Below are 14,518 nucleotides of genomic sequence, written 5' to 3'. Positions count from 1 at the left end.
CACTGGTACCCTTTCTGTCTTGAAAGGGCTGCCTGTCATTAGAAATATCTTTTAACGGTTTAAATTTTTACAAGCTGGAAAGCTTTGCTTCAATAGGCTGTATATGTCTCAGAAGTAAGAGGACAAAAATGGTTTGCACAAAATCTAAATAAGGAAATAAATGCATGAAATAGGAATTGCTTGCTGCCTTAATTATATTATTTATTTATTTAAAATGAAGTAGGAAAGATTGTAATACTTTGATTTTAGAAATGAAGCCCAAATTCAATTGGAGGAAATGAACTAGTCTAATCTTGTGTCCTAAAATGTCCACTTTCAAGATGTCATCACAACTGGCACCAATTAGAATCTTTTTTCAGTAATCTCAGTAGAGAGMGACAAAGTAGGTGAAGTAAGGATAGGAAATTCCTTCCTTCTTCCTGCTCTTTCCTYCCAGTTGGTGTTCCTGCTAATTACACTAATAGGCAATCTTTTCTTATTGTCATATGATTATCTGGGAGACAGACTATGATGTATTTAGTGAACGATTGCTCTTTTAGTTCTGGTGGATCTATGCTATCATTCTTATTGCGTATTGATTGTTAAATGCAGTGGTCCTGGACTAAGTGAAATCTCTAATAAAACTGATGATTCTCTGCTTGAGAAACTTACTGTAAATGTAGCCATCACTGTGTAGTTTCTAGGGTGATACACRTCAGCAGATAACAGAATAGACAGGAAAACACAAGGTCTCTATGGAATGACCCAAGTCATCAGGGTTTCCTCAAGATCCATAGGGCTCTTGGAGGATTCTTACATATTTTGTGGTGTGCTCTGGTTTTGGATGGAAAGGATAGATGGGAGAATAGGTATACATACTTACACACAAGCATGTAATAAAAGCCCAATCCAAAATGTACTTAAATCCCAATTATTTAACTGAGCATTAGATTAGGACTGTGTTGATGCCTATCAAATGTGATTCAAGTCAACTCATAGCTCTTTGCTTATTATTGCTATTACATATGGAAAATTGTCTACTACTTTCCAGCAAGTGTAAACAAATGATTAGAGCTGCTAGTTTATGTTGGTTTTGATGTCTGTTTAGAGCAAATAATTTATATAATTTTAAGTGTTTGCAACAAATGGTCTTTCTTACATCCAAGAGAGTCCCATGCCAAGGCATCATATTCTAAGGGATAAACTCAGAAAATGGGACAGCTTGGCCACACATGGCTTATAACACAGACTATCTCTGATTTGAAGTTTTAAGCACCACTTGGTTCTTGTYTTCATCTTTACACTGTTAAATAGAACAAGCTAAAAAACTTGGCAGAGAGACATAATGACAACTGATATAGCTGGAAAAAAAAACAACAGGTGCTTTCAGGCACTTGCTTAAATTCTTAATTACAACAGCATTACTGAACTATTTAGCAATGACTTAACATTTAACTAATATAATTAGTGTATAACTAGCCATCAGCCTCATAGAAGAGAGTCAGGCTTAAATGTTTAGTCCGTAGTTTATTCAAATGTAGTATTTTTCTGACAAACTACTGGCTCCRAAACACCAAACCTCCCTTTTCTGGATCCCTGGGGCAGGTCCCAGCTGGCCATACCTGGAAGCTAGAACTGAGGCCTCTCTAAACAGTATTTAGCGCCGGGGGAAGCGGAGACAAACGCTGCGTTGGTGCGGCGTTGATCAGACGCATGTGTCCGCCCAAGGGCAGCGCCACGTCCCCGCACGGCCGGGCGGGCCGCTCCCGCTCCCCSGCCCCGGGCTAGCGCTGGTTTCCTCGCCGGCCCAAGGGAAGGGCTTCGCCACGGCTCYTCTGAGGCGGCCGCGCGCGCCTCTTCAGCAAACGGCCGGGACTCGCGTGCCTAATTTAGCGCTCTGATTGGTTGCTCCCGTGACTGAGGGGGGGTCGGTTAGTTGCTATTGGCCAGCTTCCCTGAGGTAACTCGCACTGTGGTTGGCGGCGCGAGCGCTCGTGCCTGTTGATTGGCTGGCGGCGGGCAGCACCGCCTTTCCCGTTCCGGTGGGCGCTGACCTTGGCGGCGGAGGAGCCTCGCTGGAGCCGCAGCCATGGTGGCGTACTGGCGGCAGGCCGGGCTCAGGTACCGGCCTCGGCCGGGCCGCCCGGGGGCCGGGGGGCTCCTAGAGGGGCCTCTGGAGGGGACGGGAGGCTCTGGGGACATGTTTGATTCTCACCGGCATTTTTTTCCCCCTTCCCTCCCGCCTTTAGTTACATCCGGTACTCCCAGATCTGTGCCCAGGTCGTTAGAGCAGCGATGAAGCCTCAGTACAAAGCAGAGGCGGAGAGGGCGGCGACGGCTACTGTGAAAACAGTGAAACCCAAGAAGGAATGAAATGTAAGTAACTGCCTGGGCGGGGGCGCCTTATTGCAGCTCTTTACCTGAGGAGCGTCGGTTTCCTAATGTTTCCCTAACGGGCAGACTCATCTGTGTAAAGGTTACCTAATATCTGTGAAAGSTAAATGCCACTTGTAATTTTACTTGTGGCATTGCATACATCACCTGCAACTGAAATCTTCTCTAGACTCTGTCTCAAGCATGAAATAACATACCTGGAAAAGATAGATTTGTGACCAGGACTGTTATACGGATGAGGCATCAACCTGCCTTAGTAAATGTAATGTGTGTGYCTTAACATTACCATCACTGTGTTTACAGACACAGTAATATTGCTGAAACAGTGCAGGTCTCTCTGTGAGGTGCTTGCTTGATCAGCCTGCTTGTAAATGACAGTGCTGTCTGTAAAATAGTAAAACAAATCTCTGAATCAAGACCTGCAGTTGATATGGCTGGCAAAATACATGTTAGGCCTCTGTTTTGCATTTTTAAAAAACTGTTTTAGGCCTGGTCAGGAATGGTTTCAACTGATGTGCTAAAAACAAATAGATGGCAGTACTAAAAATGTAGAACAGCTTCTGTTCTTGATGTGAAATTACCTCCTGTTTGAAGCCAACCTTGTACATGTTTCCTCATTCTTGAATCAAGTAATTTGTGCTTTAAATCTCTCATAGGAACTGGCCTGTGGTGAATACTGTAACAACAAACTACAAAGCTGTAGGCAATCTCAAGACTCTGCAATATAATGTCATCACATTAACTGTAAAACTTGCCAGTATATGTAAATCAGCATGCTAATAAATGTCACTTAACAAACGAACGCATGTGTGGCAAGTGGTGGTCTTCTTTAAATGGATGAAATATTCCTTTTTGCAGAGACGTTTATCTTTTACTTGTGTTAAAACAGAAATTTKTTTTTTATCAAACTCTACTGCTCAGTAACAACATAGGTTTATTTTTAAGGGAAGTATCTTGGTGTTCACATTGCTATTTCAGGTACATTGAAGAGGGAGAGATTTAACTSTTGTTTAAAATTTTGCCTACTTTAGTTCAATGATTAATGCATGCTTTCGGCAAAAGTTTTCCACATTAATATCTATGTTCARTGGAGAATATAGGCYCATAATTTCAAAAGTGTGATTAAAAATACTTCTGTCGGCTTTGTCCTATTGCTGGAAGTGGTGGACTGTTTTTAAGTTTCTCTRTGGTCATAGAGTTCATCTTCCATTTGTGCTCAGAACTACTTAATGAAAATCAGTTTGATGAAGCTTAGGCTTAAAGGCTGAACTGGAAACAAGCTATTTCTCCATGGGTGTGATGCCTGGGATCTAATTTCCCAAACTGTCTGGTACACAGTAGTGATTCAGTATTTGGGGACTTGGCTTTCTTCACAGGATGGGCAGGAAGAACAGAACAGAAGTCCCTGGACTGTACTCTCACTGAATTCTTGGTTGTCCTTCTTGCTTATGCTTTGTCATTGTCCTGGGAGGGCAGGGAYGTGCACTTCACTAGGGAACAGTAGGAGAGGAAGGTGGTACTCCATCCTCTCTGGATCAGGGGGGAAGTTGTGCTTTCAGCTGTATTGGTTTGGGGGAAATGTTTACATGTTCTTGCTGCAGTGTAGCTTCACATCAAGTATAATGTTGCCCTGCTGCATAGGAATAAATATAGCACACATAATTCACTTCAAAATTGTGTTCACCTGCACTCTTCTTAGTATGGATGATAATACCAAAGACTCAAACTAAAACGTGAAGTATTACTTTCTCTCTTCAGACTTACTCCTGAGTTGAGCATACTTCGGGCTCTGTCAGGTGCCCTATTTCTGGTGTTACATGCTTAGGTGCTTTCCCAGTCTTTGGCTCAACTTTTTACATTCATAACTAACATTTGAATGCAAATGTGAACTGTAGCTGACGTGCATATAGTGCTTTCCAATACTTGCTGCATCTTAAAGCATCCTGATCTCAGTCTTCTAGGTTGATTTGTTTTACACAGAAGTTGGAGACAAGCAGAGAAAAAGAGGTTTTGTTGCAGCTGTACTGCTGAACTACCATCAACTCAGATTTTATCTCACTCTAGAAAATGCAAGAGAGTAATGTATTTTTTTTCCTGGGAGGATGCACTTTTTTTTTGGGGGGGGGGGCAGCGGGGAGAGACACAACAAAAATCAAAACCTACACCTGTTAGCATAATTCTTACAACATTACTTCATCACCCAGCTAGCCTTCTAGCTGCCCAAATGGAGAAATTCATTAATAACATGTGATGTTCCAGCTCTGGCTTTTAATACTGCAGAGGTTGCATGCTTTCTTATGTGCTTTCTGTAGCCTTCATCACAGCTGCACAGACAAAAAGGATGATGTATTTTTTTTGCAGCTACTTTAAAAATGCATACAATTGAAAAGGTATGATTGCTGTCAGTCAAATTATTCCTATTTAGTAGAAATGGAACAATAGGAGGGTGGAGGAAAAAAGAGAAAGCCTAAGTCACAAGGCTTCCCCTTTTGTTGACTTTATTAAATGTAAATGTTGTTCTGCGTCTTAAATCAGGTAATCTATTCAAAACAAGTATTCAAAACCATTAATATATTTAAAATAACTACAGGAGTAAAGAAATAACATATTGTGATGATTGCCACTAATTTTTTTTATGTATATTTCATGGAATATCAGCATCTTAAAATATTCAGTGTAACTGAGGCTTTAGAACTTTTTTTTTAATCTCCTTGTCGCAGCAGTCTCTTCAAAGCTAATCATTTAATGGCAGAATGCATGACAAATGTAAAGTCCAAGTTTAGTTGCAAAGAATAGCTTGGTCACATGATTAAGCTAGTGCAACTAGAATACCCAGGATTTTAAAGTGCACAGAAAACAAACTAAGTGTGTGTGTGTGTGTGTGTGTGTGCGCGTGTGGGAGGGTGGGGGGGGTGGCACGTGGAGAGGTGGCACCTAAATTTTCTTTAGGAAAAAAAAAAAAAGCTTTAGGCAATCCTTTAAAATTAATACACTTCTGGTTTTTAATACAGTTTTCAAAAGAATTCAAGATATGTCAAAAAAAAGGATTTTATATATTTTTGCATATGTAATTTTTATGTGATTTTTATATATCATGCCCATCTACTGTAAAACTGACATATCACAGGTGAGCAGTATTCACAGATTCTTAAGAGTACATCATATAAACGGGTTGAGAAGAGTGCTATTAAAATGTATTAGAATTATATTTGGTTATTAAAACTCAGTTGTCATAAATGGGTTCTTCAGTAATAATTTTGCTGTAAATGGAAGCTCTAATTCAGACAGGGTAATGTTTGAGGAAAGGATTAGGCTCCTTCTAAGTCAGCAGAAGTTATATTTTTCATTAAGTGTGTGCACAGGTGCCCTGCTGGTTTTAGATACAAAGAAACAAATGAAGGTTAGGTGCTTAAATACTTTGAAAATCCAGTTCTGTCTTTAAATCTATAGAAGGTCTTTGAGTGATATCACGCAGTTTGTCTGCGTTTGGGAGAAAAGACAGTTTTGGTTTGTGTACAGGGGTTCTTTTCTTTAGAAGTCCTATCATGAATATTGGGGAGGGTTACTTAATAACTGAGTGATTAAATAAATACATTTAGCTCAATCTATATTTTGTATCTTTATCCACATCCACTTGATCAGTAAGGTAATGTCTACTTATCATACTTCTATTAAGTGGAAGAAAATACATTCAAAYGTTTTGATGTAAGCAATTAAAAAAATGTCAGCTAGACTTGGCACTTTGAATACCAAAACACAATAGAAGTTGGCTCCCTTAGAAATGATTTTCACTTACCATTCTTGTAAATATCCCTGCGTATGGTGTAGAGTTGCCCATTTAATATTAAATTCGCCTTTTAGATCTACACCTTAGAAATAAGTTATTTTACCTCTCTTGCCAAACATGATATTAACTCTCAAACAGATGAAAACAGTCAACAATTTTGTGTTTTTTATTTTCAAGAGTATAAGAAACCAAGCTCATTTTTTTTATTGTAATTTAAAGTTAGTCYGTACAAGAACAAACTATGTTTTTTGCCTATCAAGTGTGTCAACTTTTGAAGTATTTTATTTAAAAAAAAAGATATAGAATATTTAAACAATGTTATAAAAACAGTGCTAAATATATGGCTGTGAACATTTCTGTAGTTGGCAAGAAACTTTTTCCTGACATCAAGATACAGTTCTGAGTCAGTAATTACCATTGAACTTGCATCTCTAACTAGATGCAACCCATTTCATCCATTTTGCTGTACTGAAAGATAGGCGGAAAGGTTACAACAGTTAGTATATGAAAAAAAAAACCACCACACCAAAACTTCTATACTGTGTTCACAATTTTGCATGTTAGTGTAACTCAGTCTATAGTTTGAAATAAAAACAAACCACACCATGACAATGAATACAAGCTCTGCAATTATAAACCAGCAATCTAATAGTGCTATTTAAGTACTTCCTTAAAAAGTAAGAATTAAGGTGCCTATTCAGTCTCTACTGAAGAAAGCTCTGCTTAAGAAACTGAACTTACCTGCAGATCTAGATAGGTCTATGGAGTGCATAATAAAACTGATACTGCCTTTGTAGTTCTTTATCGATATGCATGTGTTCCTAAAAACAGTAACAGGTTCACAAACAAAAACCTGAACTGTGTTTACTTGAGAATAAATAAATATGACAAGAGTCTATAGCCTATTCTGCTGCTGCTTATGATCCTGATATGCACACACAGGCTGTATATTACATGTGTCTGGCTATATATTCCAAAAGTGAATACATTAATAAGAAAGACTGTTTTGAAACAACTTTTCTTCACAGTGGTTCTTTTTTTGGGAGAGATTCAGTTGTCTAGGAAAGCAAAGCATAGCCGCTGTTGATTTCAAAAGCATTATATTGTAACATTGGATATATTTGTGCCTGATACAGAGAAAAAAAGTCTTAAAGGTGTTCCTTTGGGTGGGCAAATGAAGGCTATTGCTCTTTTTAGAGTGTCAATGGGCTTGTTAGGACAATGTTTTTATATTACTATTGTTTCTAGGGCGTTTCCTCTTCTGGTCTAACTTCCACTTCTACCTCTTCATATTCCTCAACATCTGCTGTGGCATCCTGGTACTGTTGATACTCGGACACAAGGTCATTGGTGTTACCTTCTGCTTCAGAGAACTCCATCTCATCCATACCTTCACCAGTATACCAATGGAGAAATGCTTTTCTTCTAAACATAGCTGAGAATTGTTCAGAAACCCTGATGAAGAGCTCCTGAATAGCTGTGTTATTGCCGATAAAGGTAGCTGCCATCTTCAGTCCTCGGGGTGGTATATCACACACTGCCACTTTGACATTATTAGGGATCCACTCCACAAAGTAAGAACTATTCTTGGTTTGGACAGCCAGTAACTGCTCATCCACTTCTCTGGTAGACATTCGGCCTCTGAAGATGCATGCCACGGTCAAGTAACGTCCATGACGAGGGTCACAGGCTGCCATCATGTTGCGTGCATCAAACATTTGTTGAGTGAGCTCTGGTACTGACAGGGCTCTGTACTGTTGACTACCTCGAGCTGTCAGTGGAGCAAAGCCAGGCATAAAAAAATGCAAGCGTGGAAAAGGCACCATGTTAACAGCCAGCTTCCTCAGATCKGCATTCAGTTGACCAGGAAAACGGAGTGAGGTTGTGACCCCACTCATTGTTAGGGACACCAAGTGGTTGAGGTCACCATAGGTGGGATTGGTAAGCTTTAAAGTTCTAAAACATATGTCGTATAGAGCTTCGTTGTCAATGCAAAAGGTTTCGTCTGTGTTCTCTATTAGTTGGTGGATGGAAAGGATGGCGTTATATGGTTCTACAACTGTGTCAGATACTTTGGGTGAAGGCACAACACTGAAGGTGTTCATAATCCTGTCAGGATATTCTTCTCTGATTTTGTTGATGAGGAGCGTGCCCATACCTGAGCCTGTACCACCACCAAGTGAATGGATAAGCTGAAACCCCTGAAGACAATCACAGCTCTCGCACTCATTCCTGACCACGTCCATGACATTTTCAATCAGTTCAGCTCCTTCTGTGTAATGCCCCTTAGCCCAGTTGTTGCCAGCACCTGAGTTACCTGTACAGAAAACCAGCCATGATATTACCAAGACTGATTTTTAAAGGCTGTAAGAATGGTGTTAAAAGGCCACTTGGAGCCTGCTGGCCCTAGCTAATTTACTAACAGCATACATACCATGAATAAAATTGTCAGGTCGAAATAATGGGCCTATTTTGCTAGATCGTACACTGTCCATAGTTCCAGGTTCTAGGTCCACCAAGATAGAACGGGGCACATATTTATGAGCTAGAAYGAAAGAAAAATGTGTACAAGTTACTGGGTCTACTGACAAAAATATTATCCCCATCTCATCGCCTCAGTCTAGGTATTTCAAGGTATTTCACYGTATTTTATAAGGAGGTATAGAAAAAGAATGACCGACAAAGCACAAGTTGGAGCCAAGTCCAATCCTTTTCAGTGAGCTTAAAAAACAGACGAGTTCAGCTTGTGCCACAAGTAAACTTCAAAGCAAAACAAACAAAACCATCAGGGAACTCAAACAGGCCAAGGACAACTGGGCTCACTCCTGCAGAATTACCAAAGGAAAACAGGTACAGATCTCAGAAGTTTTGCTTTGTTTAAGAACAGGGTTGGGCTATCAGATAGCAGAAGTGTTTTTCTGAAGCCTGAAATTTAATATGAACAACTGCTATTAGAAGTCAAAGAGACAGGCTATAACCTACTCTGAAAACTCCTATCCACCTACAGTGGTTTTGGAGCTTTATTTATTTATTTATTTATTTAAACTTTTGTTCCTAATTTAACCTTCATGTTGGTGCTGTAAATCGCTCTAACAACAGCCTAACAGTGCTGAGCACTTACAGTAAGCCTCATTGAAGTACACGTTAATTCGCTCGAGCTGCAGYGGTGCATCCCCACGGTAGTTTCCAGCGATGTCAATCCCATGTTCGTCACTTATCACCTCCCAGAACTGAAAAAGGAAAGATGTTCAAGACACTCAAAAAGAAATATTTTTTCAGCACTGTGTTCAGCATCCTTTCTGCTGCTCTCATGGCTGTGACTGCACACGAAGCGGGTACTGTGCCTGAAGTTGGGGGAAGGGGGGTGCTTTGCTGCTTACACACTAGACTGTAGAGGATGGAAGAACAATTTGAGTAAAAATAGCTGAATGAAATGCAATCGTGCTAGTCAGYGCAATCCCCCTCCCCCCCATATGTTCCAGAGAAGAGCTTAGCCAGCCATTTATGCCAGCAGGCAAGCACCTGTGCGCTAATAAGTSCCTTTACAGTTAAGCAAAATTGGTATTAGTTTAAATAACACAGGTACTAGTTGGTACAGGCTTAAATAGTATGGGACAAGCAGGCTTTTTTGTGTTTTGGTGGGGGGGKTTTGTTTGTTTAGAGGGAGGATATTTGTTTTGAGGCCAATCATGCACAAGTGGGACTGTGCTGTGGCAAATCCGGCTCAGCCAATTTATGTGAACAATACTGTCTACAAACATATTGGTCCTTTTAATTGCGGTTGCATTTATACTCTTCTTTTAGGTCCATTCCTCACCATCAACCTCCACCAGAAACCCATCTAATTTTTGGTGATCAAGAGTTAATAGTGTAATTCTGAACATCTGTGAGACTCTAARCCTGATATTTTGCTTTTGACCTCTTATTTATAAATACATATATATATAATAGATATAGATATTATAACAAAATAATAAAACATATAGAGATTTTATATATTATATACACAGGGCTTTCTTGGCAGAGGGGAAACTTGGAGGCAACACACTCAACTTGTCTTATACTTGAGTATCCGGGGGGGGGGGGGGGGGAGGAGGGAAGAAGACCCAAATGTCCTATCTTGACATTCATATGGTTGTCTTGTACTGGGACTCTTATCTAGGCAGCTACCACAGCAGCGTTAATGCAGACACACCCACCCGCTATAATGTCCAGGCTATTTTAATTCTAAAGGTCTTTTGGTTTAGCATCCAGGCTCATTTTAACTCCACAAATACAACATTGTCAGCAATGCCCCCCCTTTAGCTATCGTGTCTTCAGAGAGCCCCCCACCCCCATCCGCTAGACACACACACACACACACACACACACTCTCTCTCTCTCTCTCTCTCTCTCTCTCTCTCTCTTAAATTAATCCAATACTTTTTTGGGGGACAAAGTCCTACTAATGAACAACAACAACAAACCCTATGGCCATCATACAGCAGAAGCAATGTTTTCTTCTCCATAGCACACGCACACTGTCAGCAATGACTGACTTCTCTCTAAGCAACAGCATGCATTTGTTCGAACTGAACAAATATACTCTAAATGACATGGCTATCTGTCACTGGAGGCCAATTAGGCAGGAATCCTTAACTGCACTTTGTGCTGGTCTTAAAAAACATTAATTGTTCAGTGTTAGTACAGGTCATCCTGTTGGCTAATAAAACCATCTGAATAGTTACARTGTGGGGGAGTTAGTGATGTATATCTGAACTAACACACTGGCTGCAGTCCTGCAATTGTTGACTTCTTTATTTGTCCCAATATTTTATAGCCCAGACTAATGCCCCTTGGAATATGAGGCCGAGCAGGAATCCTCTGGAGCACGTATAATCACAGTGTCATACAGCCACTGCAAAGAAGTTTCATTTTTTGCCAGTCTTAACATCAACTTTTGCATGAGGAGCAAGCCCATCTTACCACTTTCACATCAAAACACCCCTAGTCACGGCTAACATGCCATGCATCCTCTCATTAAGACGGCAAAGTACTCATCCCTCCAGCCCCAAAGCTCCAGCCTGTTAATGATATTTCACCTGCTGCTATTGATAGCATTTACTACTAATGACCAATATTGAAAAGAGGCCTCACCTTAGCTCCAATTTGGTTTCCACACTGGCCAATCTGAAGATGCACAATTTCACGCATTTTTGTGTAGCTTGGACCTGTCAGTAGCTACAGCCTAAGGCAGGTTTTCTAGTTGCAGTTCCTAGAACAAGCCCTCTTTCTGCTGCAGTATCAGCTACACCCAGCACAGTCCGGCCCCAGGGGCCTTTTTATACTGGTGGGGCTGTCACTCACCCACAAGGGGAGTAGCCAGCTCCTCACAAGTTGCCCATCAAAGTAGTTCACAAGGAGGCAAAGTGCCTCCTCACTGCCTACGTACAGAGCGTAAGAGCACATTGCAGAAGGAGGGTGGGAAAAATGTCACCTCCCCTCCCCAACTAATTCCAGTTTTCTGTGCAGCAAACACTGTGATTCATGAATACTTGTGCACATTGTATTGGTTTCATTGTTTTATACATACATATATACACACACACAGAGCTGTTGCGTAGAGCTATTTCCCACCAAAAATGAGTAATGTTAATTTATTAAGTACATGTGTTTCTGCCACATAATTTAAATTTTACGCATCAGAAAAGTAATACAAGTCAACAGCCATAATCAAACCAATAACAACTTTGAGCATTAACCGTCTGTGATCACAACATTCAGCACGCTGCCAGACRGAGCTGCAGTTCACTAATAAGCATCAGCCTCAGTGTCTAACTGCAGGAAGGGGCCGGGGGAGCAGGGGAATTTTAAAACCCATCTCTACGTGTGGTTACAGAATACTTATCCAGCATACTTGGGTGACAGAGGTAACTCTATGTTTAATACACCAAAGGTTGCGGTGGGTAGGCATGACATTATTAGCTATTATTTGCTTGCTATAAGGTAAGAATGTTTTTTTCTTTCCAGCCAGGTCCTATTGTATCTCACCAAAGGCATATTTTTCCAGAGACATTTAGCTCAGATATGCACTTAAGTTTTGTGAACTAGGGCTCCATAGACACCCTTTTTTGAAAAAGAAGAAAGATATGGGTTAATCTTTCATAATAAAGGTTTTTTTGCTAGGTAGTAGTTCATAGGGAGGATCCTGGAAGGAAGGGAAAGCCCAATGCTTTCATCTGTCCGGGCATTTTCCAAAAGCACTACTGGGAATACACCCAACCTAAGAGCTGAACCAACCTGCACGTACACACGTGCGTGCTCTCTCCCTCTCCTGCCATCTTCCCCCCTCCCCCCAGCATAGCTAATAAGTTATATCAAATGCTGCAAAACAGGAACAAGTGATTTATGATAAAGAATTGGCTAACTTAGGTGAGTTGCAGAAAATATTAGGCTGAAACCTATTCACCAAATCAACCAAAGCAAGAGGCTGGAGAAATGCACCTACAAAATGATTGTCTTTACAGCTAGGAATGTGGCTAAAAGGAAACCACACATTTTCTGATCAGACCTCAATGTCTCATCCTAGTTGTCTTCAGTGCAAAATAATAAAAAAAAAAGCACTGAAAAATGAATACAGTTCTGAGCGCATGCAGGAGGCCAGGGCCCATAGCAGACCCAGCCTGAGAAGCCCACCGAGGCATACATGTGAACTAAGACTCTAAGCAGAGCAGCCAGTGTATATTCGCTAGGCCAGTGGCTGAAACAGAGATGCCTTAAGGACTTTATCATCAGTGACAATTTAGGTGCTCAAAACACATAGAAAAGAGCTGGGGTAGATGGGTGGGGTTAAGGGTTGTATGGAGCCTAAGCAATTGCACTACCTAAAATGCCAGTTAGGTATTTATCTTCTATCTGCCCAGGCTGCTTAGGTATTTTTAGAAATTCTACTACATGCACAGCTATACAATCAAGGTACTAAAACAGCTACGAGGAAAAAAAAAAAAAAAAAATCTCTTATCCATGTTTCCTCAAGACCCAATGTTACCTCCATTTATTCTCACATCAGTTCAAAAAACATCTACTTTCTACTGTGCTTTCATTCATTCCTCCCTTCTCTTTGCAGTCTGAGAGGTTATATCTTCTTAACTCTGACATTCACACCATGGAACATATTAGGTAACAACTGAAAGCAGTAACTGTGGCCTTTTATTGAATATTATTAATTAATCCATTATAAACTATATTACACTGCTAGAGTGTATTTAACATATGGTCAAGTTTACTGTCATATCCATCATACAACACAGTTAAACTATCATGTTCCAAGAATAGGCTACCAAGAGGCACTCAGAGGCMCAGTATTTCTTATTTCATATTTCTTATTTTCTTATATCTGAAATACAGTATTTCAGAATTTTCCAGGAAAATTCTAGAGGTGAAATCGCAGCCCCACTGAAGTTAACTATAGTGTCCGCTGTGTGAAATGTTTCACTGTGTTGAAGGAAACCATGTAAACCTGAGCAAAACATGACACAGTCATGTTGCCTGTTGATAAACAGGACTAGTATCGCTGAGCAACAGAAACCCAGAACGGTGTCTCATCTGGAAGTTTATAGTAGCTTTATTATACGTCAGATGCTTGTGAGTGCTTTTAAAATGTTTCTTTTAAGGACAGGAGAAGGAACAAGAAACTAGCACCTTAAACTAGTTTGAATACAAAGACRCCAGTGAGACAGAGACTTAACTCCTTGAAAGTAACTACTTTTACCACTTTATGGGTTGCTAGAGATAAGAAATCTATAAGCTTCCATATTGTTCCAAAAGAAAAATCAGCTTATTCCAGACTTCCGCACCGCAAATGACTTCCATCAGCTAATGAAAGGACGGATAACTGCTCCTAAGACAAAGCTTAGCACCACAACAGCATCTCAAAAAGTAGCTAGCAAATATATTGTCATCCTCAGACAAGCTATTAACCATCCTTAACAGTGAAAATTAAAAGCAAGCTTCAAAATTCAGGTATATTCATTTTGTTTCATTAAAACACAATAGTTCTATCATTTTCCAAAAAATAAAGATTCTCTCAACAGCTTAGTTTCRCTAGCAAGACAATAGAACAGTTATTACGTTTAATTGCTGCATTGTAGGTATTTTCTAAGACAAATTTCTGGAAAGGCTATTTGGAGATTTTCCTTTGACTTTGAAAGCAAATTTCATTTTATTTATGTACAATTTTTATTTGTTTTCTGCAGCTATGCTAAAAGGAATAGCTGCAATTTTGTATTGTACACTCAATTGCTGCATTCTGAATGGGAGCTGTACAATGTATCCAACAGCTACTGAGAGTAAATAAATACTACATTTTAAATATAAAAT

General features: G+C 40.1%; 2 protein-coding genes across 2 annotated transcripts; one reads left to right on the top strand and one right to left on the bottom strand.

The window, feature by feature from the left end:
- The first annotated feature begins 1,991 nt into the window (after positions 1–1,991).
- On the top strand, positions 1,992–3,175 carry ATP5F1E (ATP synthase F1 subunit epsilon). The gene is made up of 3 exons (XM_026084483.1): positions 1,992–2,100; positions 2,229–2,355; positions 3,030–3,175. The coding sequence occupies exons 1-2, from the start codon at positions 2,069–2,071 to the stop codon at positions 2,350–2,352; spliced, it is 156 nt and encodes a 51-aa protein (XP_025940268.1). The 5' UTR covers positions 1,992–2,068; the 3' UTR covers positions 2,353–2,355; positions 3,030–3,175.
- Positions 3,176–6,303: 3,128 nt separating this feature from the next.
- Positions 6,304–11,467, bottom strand: TUBB1 (tubulin beta 1 class VI). The gene is made up of 4 exons (XM_026055699.1): positions 11,297–11,467; positions 9,282–9,390; positions 8,595–8,705; positions 6,304–8,477 (listed from the first exon to the last, which is right to left on the bottom strand). Exons 1-4 carry the CDS (start codon positions 11,351–11,353, stop codon positions 7,405–7,407), a joined length of 1,350 nt encoding a protein of 449 aa, XP_025911484.1. The 5' UTR covers positions 11,354–11,467; the 3' UTR covers positions 6,304–7,404.
- Between the last annotated feature and the right edge of the window lie 3,051 nt (positions 11,468–14,518).

The sequence above is a fragment of the Apteryx rowi genome, unplaced genomic scaffold (genome assembly GCF_003343035.1).
Source record: "Apteryx rowi isolate R43461 unplaced genomic scaffold, aptRow1 scaffold_0, whole genome shotgun sequence".
NCBI classification, from domain to species: domain Eukaryota; kingdom Metazoa; phylum Chordata; class Aves; order Apterygiformes; family Apterygidae; genus Apteryx; species Apteryx rowi.
This window is presented reverse-complemented; position numbering and strand designations above follow the sequence as displayed.

Bases quoted from the DNA above. Each gene is read 5' to 3' on its own strand.
- ATP5F1E (XM_026084483.1), top strand. From the start codon at position 2,069: ATGGTGGCGTACTGGCGGCAGGCCGGGCTCAG. The intron at 2,101-2,228 runs GTACCGGCCTCG...TCCCGCCTTTAG, and splicing joins TGGCGGCAGGCCGGGCTCAG to TTACATCCGGTACTCCCAGA.